Below are 11,445 nucleotides of genomic sequence, written 5' to 3' on the forward strand. Positions count from 1 at the left end.
TCCTTCTAATTCATATACAGTTTCTCATCAAACACATAAGCAATTACCACAAAACAATGCAATTAGATGATTATTTAATCAACTACATGTTTGGGTCATTACAAAAAGTTTCTTGTCATCTATCTTTAGTCTGAAAGACATGGGCTTGGTTGATGTAATTTTGGGTATTAAGATCAAACGAGAGGACTATAATTTGATTCTTACCCAGTCGCACTATATTAAGAAAATTCTTAAGAAATTTAATCAATATAATTGTATACCATGTCTACACCTTTTGATTCAAATTTGAAATTGTATCCTAATACTAGAAGAGTTGTTGATCAACTAGAATACTCAAGAGTAATAGGTAGCCTAATATATGCCATAACTTGCATTAGACTTGATATTGCATTTGCAGTGGGAAAACTGAGTAGATACACTAGTAATCCCATTAGTGTGCATTGGCATGTTGTTAACTGAGTACTTAGGTACTTGAGGAAAACAATAGACTATGGAATAGTCTATAATGGCTATCCACCAGTGCTAGAAGGATTCACGAATGCCAATTGGATAATTAACCGTGAAGATTACTCGTCCATGAGTGGTTAGATTTTTACTCTTGGAGGAAGAGCTATCACCTGGGATGCTAAAAAGAAAACATGCATAATAGACTCAACCATGGCATCTGAGTTTGTAGCATTGACTTCTTATAACCAATAGACAAAGTGGCTAATAAATCTCTTGTTAGAGATTAAGTTCTGGCCAAAATCTATGCCACCAATATCTTTGCATTGTGATAGTGAAGCAACTCTATCACGAGCCTATAGCCATTTCTATAATGGAAAGTCTAGGCATATAGGACTGAGACATAGTTGTGTCATGTAGTTAATCACAAAAGGTGTGATTACCATTGGTTATGTAAAGTTAAGTGAAAACTTGGCTGACCCCTTAACAATGGGACTTGTAAGGGATTTTGGTGTGGAAAAGATGGGTCTTAAGCCCACTTAGCATATGCTTGAAAAAACTCGAGTGGAAACTCGACTCAATGCTTGAAAAAACTTCAAGTCTCGAGTTCAATGAGCCCAAGTACACTATATGTTGCAATTGTAAGATTTAGTTTTATTTCATTTCCATCCCAAGGTTGAATTGTATGGTACCTATAATGTGAAAAGAAAAGGATGAGTTAGCAAACTGTTAATAAGATTGCAATTGGGTTGTTAGGGTACTGTAAATTATAGGGTACTATCAGTAAGCTTACCTATGTGAGTATAGGAGGTGGTGCCGCTTCCTATGAGTCCAAGGGCTTAACTCTAGATCACTCATGAAACAGGACATAAAGACAAGGCCAATCCATGTGTCAGTTCATTTGAATACTTGAGATAACTTGTACTGTGCATGAGATGCATCCGGTTAGCCCTATAAGATCGCTAGTTCAAAGACAAGTCTACTATACCATCTTTACTAGATTTGAGATGTCTTCACTAAGTGAATGATTCAAATCGAAAGATATCTTCTCCTATGCATAAAGCTGCCAAGTGAACCAAAAATCATCATCTAGTATTTTTGAAAATGGTGGGGGAATGTTGCGGAATTTTCAAAATTTATAGTTTAGTTTTTGGGTGTTTTCAAAACCTTCCTTGTTTTTCTTTAGAAAGCTTGAAATAAGCTTGGGGATTTCGTCTCACATTGGAAAGAGAGGAAAACATGGAGCACTTAATAAAGTGCTACATGAAATATTCCTTTGAATATTGAATTTTCGAATGGATGCTAGTGTGCACGCACTCACACAGCAAGAAAGGTGCTTCGCACCATCCGCATATGCATATGCATGCTCATGGCATGGGTAGTGAGTTGTGTGGTGTTTGATGGCATACTTTGCACTTAGCATGAATGCATCGACGCAAAGTGCCATGATGGCGCTTTTCTATTTGCATCAAATAGGTGGGAGCGATGACGTGGATCCGACATTGCATGGGTGGCACGGAATTTAGTCAGATCCGAGTGGCAATGATTTGGCGTCCGTTGGCAATGAGTCAACCAATTGATCGAATGGTTGTGTGTCTGATCTAAAACAGTTTGATCGTAACTGTTGATTGGAGGTACTTGCGATCATATGATTGAGATGGCATCCAATCGTGATAAGGTATGACAGTGAAGGCATCTATTCGGTACGAGATTGATCTATGCCATAAATTGTCGATTTAATGGTCAGATCTGATCGGATGCGATCAAAGGACATGACCATTTGATTAGATACATCAAGGCCTATAATAGGTTGTGAAATCAACCATTTCAAGCCATCCCAAATTTTGAAAGCATTCCTATAATTCTCTATCTCTCCCTCTTGATTTAGAGTTTTTGATCAACAATTTTTACTTTTCTTACCGATAATCAAATTCTGCAGACTTGATTATTAGAGTCTTGGTGTTCTTCATTATATCAAGAGTATTCTAATCTACTATTGTCAGTGCAGATCACTACAAGAAATTGCACTTTTGGCGACTACTTTTGGCGACAACGTCAATTTTTCATCGCTAAAAGTATATTTTTGGCGACACAGTGATCAATTTCGTTGGTAAAAGTATACCTTTACCGACGCAATTTGTTGTCGTCGCTAAAAAGGCATAACATTATTTTAGCGCCAAATTTTTTGGTTGGCGCCAAAATTTCAAAACTTTTACCTACGAGGCTTATGTTTTAGCAACACAATGAGCGTTGCTATTAGTGTGCTTACTTTTGGCGACGACAAGTTGGCGTGGGCAAAGAGTTAACATTTAGCGACGATGACACTATTCGTCGGTAAAAGTTTTGCTAGTGGAATGATGTGATTTAGTAATTTGTGAAAGAGCTTTAAATATAATCATTCAAAATAATTTTTGAAAGAGCTTTAAATATTTTAGTTACTGAATTGTAAAATTAAAATAATCATTGAATTAGATCACAAAATGAACCCATTGAGGCCAAACACACTCTTAAGTTGATATGACTAATTTGAGATAATTTAAACTTTTTCAAAGAATATGGTTAGATTATCAATTTTAATATGTTTGTTTTTATTTTCAGAAACTAGTTTCAAATGTTTTTTCCCTAAAAAACTAAAAAAAAAATTTGGGTGAAAAAAAAAAACTTATTATTTTTGTATATTTTTATCTTTTAGGTCATAAATACTTTTTAAAATTTGAAAAATATAATTTTGATTTTTATTGCTTTCAAATTATTTTTAATTTTTTCAAAAAAAACAAATCTAATTTTTTTTTTTGTTTTAATCTTTTAGGTCATAAATACTTTTTAAAATTTTAAAAATATAATTTTGATTTTTATTGCTCTGAAATTATTTTTAATTTTTTTTTAAAAAAATAAATCTAAAAATTATTTTGAATATTTTATTTTATATTATTTTATTTATTTGTTTGGGGTAGAGCAGGTAAAGATCAGGGATCGGTGACATTTCCCTCTTAAAATTCCCTCCTTTTTTTTTTCCCTCATCAAATCTCCCCAAATCAATCACCACGATTTCAGTCGTTCACATCCTTATCTCAGAATTCGTAGTTCTCTCCCTCACGATTTCACTCTTCAGCGTAGGGTTTGTGCCGTTTGCTGCTGCCGTGCGAGATCGGTGCTTCAGTCTCCCATTACAGGTTTGTTACCTTTTGATTTGTATCTCAATGCCCCTGCTTCTCTCTATCAATTTCTTAAATGAATCTATGTTTGTCTATTTTCACTTCTTCTATTATTTTGATTTTGGGGTTCTCTGAAGGATGCTTTTTCCAAACAAATTCCATGCTTGAGTTGGGGAAGATGGGGCCTTTACGGGTTGTTCAGTACAATATCATTTTGAAATGCACATCAAACGTGTAGGTTAGAACATGGATTTGCCTCTGTATGAGAGGATGCCTGTGCCCATTCACCAGGAATTTATTCATCTTCTCAGTGGGCCTCTTACTTCAAATATTAATAAGAACCCACAGTGACTATTTATGTAAGTTAATAAAATAAGAACACTTCTACTGGTGCATATGAATAAGAGAGGCTTCAAAATCTGTTCCATCTTAAACCCAATACAAGTCACCAATTCTGAGCCTGTTAGTGCCCCTACTATGAGTGTTGACATTTCATCCTTGCCCCCAGGGCATAGAGGTGGCTTATTTGTCATACCTTAACTAACCCACTTCCATGCTGAAGCTTACTGGGATTCTCTTTCATGTAGCCTTGCTCACTGAAGCAGCTATTCAGGAGTTGAAATTCTGTCTCACAAAGGAAATGGTCTATTGCATCCAGTATAAGAACACTCTGGAGACAATGTAATGTTAGAAATAGAGGATGCAGTAAGATATTATACCATAAAGCTGAAGGGCCAACTTCTGATTTTTTATGTGTTTGAATGTGAATATAAAAGCATAAATACAATATAGTAATTGAAAGCACATGCTTTAGTAGTTAAAATTTGCAACCAACTTAATTTAAAATTTGAGAACACATGCTTTAGTAGTTGTATATAAAAAGGCTGTTTGGTTTCCACTTATTTGCAACTTATTTTGTTTAAATTTTGAAAACACATGCGTTAGTAGTTGTACCTAAAATTGTAGGGTGTTTGGTTCCACTTATTTTGTTTTCAGCTTATTTTCCTTTTCAGCTCAAAAAAAGTTTAAATAGTTTAGTTTTTTAAGGTGGGTTTTAGATGGTTTTTTAAGCTAAGAGAGTGTTTGGGTGTACTACAAAAGTGCACTTTTTATTTTTGATCTTTTTATCTTGGGCGAATTATACTAATGCTCCCTATAGTTTGAGGTTTGTGTCACTTTGGTTCCCGACTTTTAAATTGGTTCATTAATAGAAAATTTAAAGGCAGTGGCTGGATGTAATTTGTGGTAGGGCTTTTTAGGAGAGCTGAAAATCCCTTTTAGATAAACATAGAAGTTTCATCAAAGAGGGGGTATTGATTGGTGTAGTGGTAAATGCTTGAGTTCCCGTGTATGAAAATATGGGTTAGAATTATAAATGTAGTCCCTTCCCACAAATATTACAGAGGTTAGGCCTGTAGCCACCCTTAGTCCTTCCCTATGCCCTTACTTGCCTGATAACCACCTTTGGAGGAAAGACAAGAAGTTTGATGGTTTAACTGAGCTTAGAAAGAAATCCTTGGATTTACCGGTGGAAAAAGTAATGGCTCAATTGGATCAATTGCGGGAAGTCAAGTTTGGAAAGGATCCTACCAACAAGAAAAGACCACGAGAGTCTGAAGAATTGAATTGGACAAAGAAAAGCATAATGTGGGAGCTACCGTATTGGAAGAAATTAAACCTCCGACACAATCTTGATGTCATGCACATTGAGAAGAATATTTGTGAAAACTTTTACGGGACGATGTTGGCCATAGATGGGAAAAACAAGGACACATACAAAGCACGTGATGATTTGCAAGAAATGGGCATAAGGCAAGAATTGCATCTACAGAGGAAAGATAACGGATCCGTTGTAAAGCCTCGGGCAGCCTACACATTGGATTCTCGACAAATAGATGGTTTTTGTGAATTCTTGAAGTCGATTAGTTATCCAGATGGCTATGCAGCAAACATCTCAAGATGTGTGACTTCTAAAAATGGAAGATTATCAGGCATGAAAAGCCATGATTGTCATGTCCTGCTTCAGCGACTTCTACCAATTGGCATGCGTGGTTTTGTGAACAAGGAGATCTGTACAACACTATTTGAGTTGGGCAACTTCTTCCAAGAACTGTGCTCAAAAACATTAAGGCAGACTGATTTGGAAAAAATGGAAGAACGAATTGTGCTCATACTTTGCAAGTTGGAGAAAATTTTTCCTCCAGCTTTCTTTGATGTGATGGTCCATTTGGCTGTTCACTTGCCCCGTGAGGCCATGTTTGCTGGACCGGTGCAATATCGATGGATGTACCCGATTGAAAGGTAATCATTATGAACATATGGCTATTTATTAATTTGTTATAACTAAACTATTGTACAAAAATCCACCCATAAAAGACTAATGTTTAAGAAGTAATTTTCTTGCATCAAGAAGCATAATTTTCATTGTCAATTTTTGTTGAAGGTTTCTCGGGACTTTGAAAGGGTATGTCAGTAATAGAGCACGTCCAGAAGGTTCTATCGCTGAGGCTTACATTGTCAAAGAGTGTCTTACTTTTTGTTCAATGTACTTAAAAGGGATTGATAAACCTGAACGAAATGATGATGGTGGTGAACGTGGTCCCGGGATGGAGGTCTTTACCCAAAATGCTCGTCTATTCTCACCTATCACAAGGGCTCTTGACCCTTCGCAAAATGAACGAGAAATGGCTCACTGGTTTGTGTTGTACAATAGCTCTGAGGTGGAGCCATATATTGAGTATGTATTTAAGTTTAATTACGTTTATGCATAATCGTTCCATTTTGTTTCGAACTCTCAAAGTTAATTACGTATATCACATTTCCTTGGGTAGGGAGCAGAAGAATATTTTACATAATGTACAAGGACGTGACATAAGTCGGGTACAACGGGAAGAATTTCCAAAATGGTTCAAAAATCGTGTAAGATATACTAAAGAAAATAACTGAATACAATTGTTGAAACTTTCAATTCACATTAACTTAGTACACTTGTCATATGGTGTTTTATGTAGATGAATGATTTGCGAACGAAAGGGTCACCTGAAGCAACTGATGAATTGTGGTCATTAGCAAATGGGCCTGGATCGGTAATTGACTTTTATTCTGGGTGCATCTACAATGGAATTCGATTCCATACTAGAAACCGTGAAAATCGTCGTACCTGCCAAAATAGTGGGTTGGTCGTAGAAGGGGACCATAATGGGAACCAAATTAATTTTTACGGCTACTTGTGCAAAATATGGGAATTGAAATACTTGCATGGGGGTACAGTGGTTTTGTTCCAATGTGAATGGTATGACACCGGTCACAAGAATAGAATATACTCCGATGAACATGTCACAAGTATTGATGTTACAAGACTTTGGTATGAAGATGACCAATTTGTTCTACCTAGTCAAGTAAGACAAGTATTCTATGTCAATGATACCAGCAAAGGCAAAAATTGGAGAGTCGTTGAACGTGTTAAGCATCGGGGAGTATGGGATATACCAGAGCGGGATGATGTCTCTAATGATGCTTTTCAACAGGATGAAACCACTGATGGTGTTGGGGTAGTGATCCAAGATAATGATGTTCAATACAGCAGGGGTGATATGGATCCTGAGATCATTTTCAATGATCAACTAATGGCAGAGAATTTAGTTCACAATGATGACGAGGACGACACAATCATAGAGTATAATGATGATGAAGATGATGAACTGCATAGACAACCTGATGTTGATGTAGATCCTGATATAGATCTTGATATAGATTATGATATGTAGTGTTTGATATAGATCTTGATATAGATTATGATATGTAGTGTTTAATTTTTAATTATATGGACAAGTGTTATAATTTAATAATAAATTGCTTGGTTTACATTGCATGGCATTGTTTTTCAAATTTCATAGCATTGTTTCTCTATTTCATTTCATTTAATTATATGCCATATGTACAGTTACAAAGATGTCCAGAAACGGTAAATCATTTCTTAAGCCCGGCGGCTTAGTCCAGAAGATGACGAAATATGAGAAGGATAGGAAAAAAACAATCCAGAAAAATAAAATCAGATTTGATGCTCTAGGGATAAAGTCCCTCAAGAATTCAATGTTTGGTTCTATTGAAAAGGACAATAGTGAAAGTTGTAGGGTGGGAAAGAGAAAGGTGGGCGAAACTGATAATGACGAGGACTATCAACCACTTGATGATGATGAAGGACTGAGTTCTTCAAGTGATAATGGCGAGCCTTTTGATTCTCAAGTGATTAAGGTAATAAATGTGTGTTTAAAAAGTAATTTCTCTATTTTTTTCACTTGTTATATTACTTGTGGTATGTTTAGTTATTTCAAATTTATTTTTTATTAAGCAACCTTAAATTATTGAAACTGTACTAACAATTCTTTTTTATATTATGTCAGGATATTCATATGGGTCCCGGTAGGAAAACAAATAGGTGTGCAGCTCGCCTAATAGCTTCACAAATACCTAGGGAAAAGAGAACTACTGTTGATGAAGATACACTTACTCTTCCGAGACGACCTGTAACTGCACAAGTTAATCATTCAGAGAGCACACCTGAGGTCTCGACCCAACCTATCCATCTTCCCGCCTTACATACTAGGCCCGATCAGCTCCCTACCTCCGCCACTCAACCTAACCACCTTTCAAGTCCATGTATTGTGACTAACAGTGGAGGTGAGAAATAAATGACCACTTAAATGAAATGATAATTTCTTGTCTCAATATTTATTTAGTGCATTCATGTTTTATCTCGACTAAATTGAATAAAATTTTGGTCATAATAGCATCAATTCCAGTTTTGGGCAAGAAACGTGTACGAGGACCGACCCGAGGAAAGAATGTTGAGAAGATTAGAAAGGAACGTGGTGATCGAATACCCGTTACACTTAACCGTTTGACCAAAGCAATAGAAGGGGAATACGCCACACCGCTAGCAGCTGCTCTTGGTCAACAAATTCGAGTTCATGCCCCAGTTCGAAATGATGGATGGCTAGAAATTGCCTTTGGGTTAAGAGAGTCCATTGTTACAAGAGTTGGGGTAATTTGAAATATATGTGTTATATATTTAACATGTTATTTATGTTAATCGCAATGATATATAAAATATATTGAATTTTATTATTTCCAATTGCAGCAAACTTTTGACTTTGGGGACTACAATAATGATGTGGATGTGAGATGTATTATTGATCATAAGTGCCAAACTTTGTACAGTGAATGGAAAAGTAGATTACACACACACTACAAATCCCTTAAAGAAAACAATGTATCTGACCTCAAAAGTCAGATACTATATCCTTGTACAAAGGATGATTGGGAATGGATGATTGACAATTTGTGGGAAACTGATGATTGGAAGGTATTTATAAAAATATTTACTAAAGTAACATCTTCCTGTATATTAATACCTAATATTTTTTTTTAATTTGTAGGTAAAGTCAGAGAATGCGATGAAAGCGAGAGGTTGTGTGAAGTATAATCATACGAGTGGCTCGAGATCATTTGCATCGCGAGCATCTATCATTGTAAGTGTAGATTTACAAATTTGAACATACTAAATTATAAATATATAATTTTTTGATTGACTAGAAAATCTAATGAAATGAAAGGTACAAGGAAGCAAACCGACTATTACGAAACTATTCGAGGACACCCACAAACGTCACCGACATGGGGGAGTGTGGATAAATAACACAGCTGAGGAACATCATGTAACCATAACTATTTCAATTTCAATAATAAATGTTTGCATTTTGATATTATGTTTTAAGCTTATTTATGTTTCATTCATAGGCCACTATGGTTTCAAAGATCGCTGAGCAATCTCAACCTAGTGTCACACATCCATTGTCTGAGGAGCAGATTTCTAGAGAAGTACTTGGGAAGAGGTCGGTCTTCTTGAAGGGATACGGGATCCGCAAGGACAGTACTTCATCTTCTACACATTTTGAGGCTCCTAACTCCGAGGTGATTGTTCTTCAACAGCAGTTAGTTGACCAGCGACAACAATTAGCTGACCAAGGAAAGCAGTTAGTTGACCAGGCTCAAAGCATGAGTACAATGCAAACTATCATTCAAATGTTGGCAGCAAAAAATGGGATAGATCTAGCAAACATTCCGGGGTTAGTTCCAAGCAACAATGCTGGTGAGGATGCATCGGGTGTAAGGGAGGATGAAACTTCTCTTGGTTGAAATAGAGGTAAATTTGACACCTCATTAAATTGATTTACTTTATTTAACCAATCCTAACATGTGTCAACAATATAAAATTATATAAACTTTGTATTACAATCCTAGCATTACAACCTTTGTAGACAATAGCTTGATATATATGAAAGCTTCACAACAATTTTTTGATTAATTTTAACTATATTTGTATATTATTGTTGAAGTTAATGCATTAATAAAATACTCATGTTTTTATCCTTTTGTTCACAGGTTGGTGATGGATGTTCGTGGTTCAGTAGTGATATATATCGTTTTGCACGTTGGCATTCATTTAATTTTTCTTTGTTTCGTTTTATAGGTTTTTCTGTTGAATGTTTATATACTTTTGGGAATTATTATGTTTTGGATTGTTGGATATAGTTAGACGCATTTTAGGATTCTTATGTTTAGTTTTGTTGGATATTTGAATAAAATTTGGGATATTGAAATGCATTTGATATTAATTTGGTTACATCTCTGTTAAGATGCTAAGCATTTTTTACTTCCATGGCTGAGGATCTCCTTCACCGTTTTTTGATTTTCTTAGTGCTCTACCCAAGGTGATACTCTTCTTTGACTTTGGTAATTTCGCTATCAGTAGCCGTTGTCTTAGAGCTCATTTTCCGCAATCAATGGTTTTGTCAAACGTTTAACTATTATGTATTTATTTTGTGCAGTTGTGGAAAGTGTTTGCCTTTTGAGCTTCTCATGTGGCATTGTGCTTGAGGATACATATTACATTCTTATTAATTTCTTGATGGATACATATTACATTCTACTAATATGGGGCTAATCTTTAGGAAATTTCATGGTGCATATTTTAGGAAGATTTATGTGGTCTTCACATTATTATTGCATTTTTTGGCTATCATGTCTCTCTAATATTTTAGGAAGAATTATAGGCCATGATTTTCATTGTGCTTATATTGGAAAATCATACATCCAATAAAAAATGACTGTCTAACTGTTCTCTGTGAATTCTTTCTCATCATAACACTTTTGAAGCTGTATTCGTTATTCATTTTTTGGCTATCATGTCTCTCTAATTAATTTGGGAATCAACTGGAGGAAATGGATCCATGCAGCCGGCCCCAAGTAATTGGGACAAAGGCTTGTTGAGTTGAGTTTATGTCTTGGCAATGATTCTCTTTGGATGGCTTTTAAAATGGTATGAACGATGACTGAGAATATTTTGATACCTCTGTTCTTGTTGGTAGCAGTGAGTTTTTATTTTATAATTTTTATTGTACAAGCTTTCCATCTATGTCAACCTTTTTTTTGTTTTTTCCTTTCATATTATTCTTGGTTTTTGATTTTTTATTTATAAAGGTTCCCTTTACCAAGGCTGAAAGCAATTTCGGTTTTAAAAGGATATAATTAGTTGGAGATATAACTATTTGGCTTTTGCTTGAGTTTTATTAAACATCATACTTGTATAAGAAAAGAGTCAATGGAATATTTTATCTGATGACAGAGTGCATCTATAGGATTATGTTTGTTCACGTTATTATGACTTTGACAATTCACAGGGTGCTGTTGAATCTGTATCTGTTGGTGAAATCAGAGTCAGCTTACGGCAGTCATTGGTTAAACTTGGGGTTGGTTTTATTTCTAAGGACCTGAAACTGCAGGT

General features: G+C 35.3%; 1 protein-coding gene across 1 annotated transcript; it reads left to right on the plus strand.

Annotated features, from left to right (window-relative positions):
• Nucleotides 1–7,521: 7,521 nt before the first annotated feature.
• On the plus strand, nucleotides 7,522–10,265 carry LOC114295438 (uncharacterized). Its single transcript, XM_082911202.1, has 8 exons — nucleotides 7,522–7,853; nucleotides 8,003–8,279; nucleotides 8,390–8,643; nucleotides 8,740–8,964; nucleotides 9,038–9,130; nucleotides 9,215–9,316; nucleotides 9,399–9,804; nucleotides 10,044–10,265. Exons 1-7 carry the CDS (start codon nucleotides 7,551–7,553, stop codon nucleotides 9,795–9,797), a joined length of 1,653 nt encoding a protein of 550 aa, XP_082767328.1. The 5' UTR covers nucleotides 7,522–7,550; the 3' UTR covers nucleotides 9,798–9,804; nucleotides 10,044–10,265.
• Nucleotides 10,266–11,445: the final 1,180 nt, after the last annotated feature.

This window comes from Camellia sinensis, unplaced genomic scaffold, assembly GCF_055761805.1.
Source record: "Camellia sinensis isolate YWXY unplaced genomic scaffold, ASM5576180v1 Unanchor10, whole genome shotgun sequence".
Classification (NCBI taxonomy): Eukaryota; Viridiplantae; Streptophyta; class Magnoliopsida; order Ericales; family Theaceae; genus Camellia; species Camellia sinensis.

Excerpts from the sequence above, each read along its gene's own strand:
- LOC114295438 (XM_082911202.1), top strand. The coding sequence starts at position 7,551 with ATGTCCAGAAACGGTAAATCATTTCTTAAGCCCGGCGGCTTAGTCCAG. Across the intron at positions 8,280-8,389 it reads TATTGTGACTAACAGTGGAG|CATCAATTCCAGTTTTGGGC; the intron begins GTGAGAAATAAA and ends TGGTCATAATAG. Across the intron at positions 9,131-9,214 it reads CATCGCGAGCATCTATCATT|GTACAAGGAAGCAAACCGAC; the intron begins GTAAGTGTAGAT and ends ATGAAATGAAAG.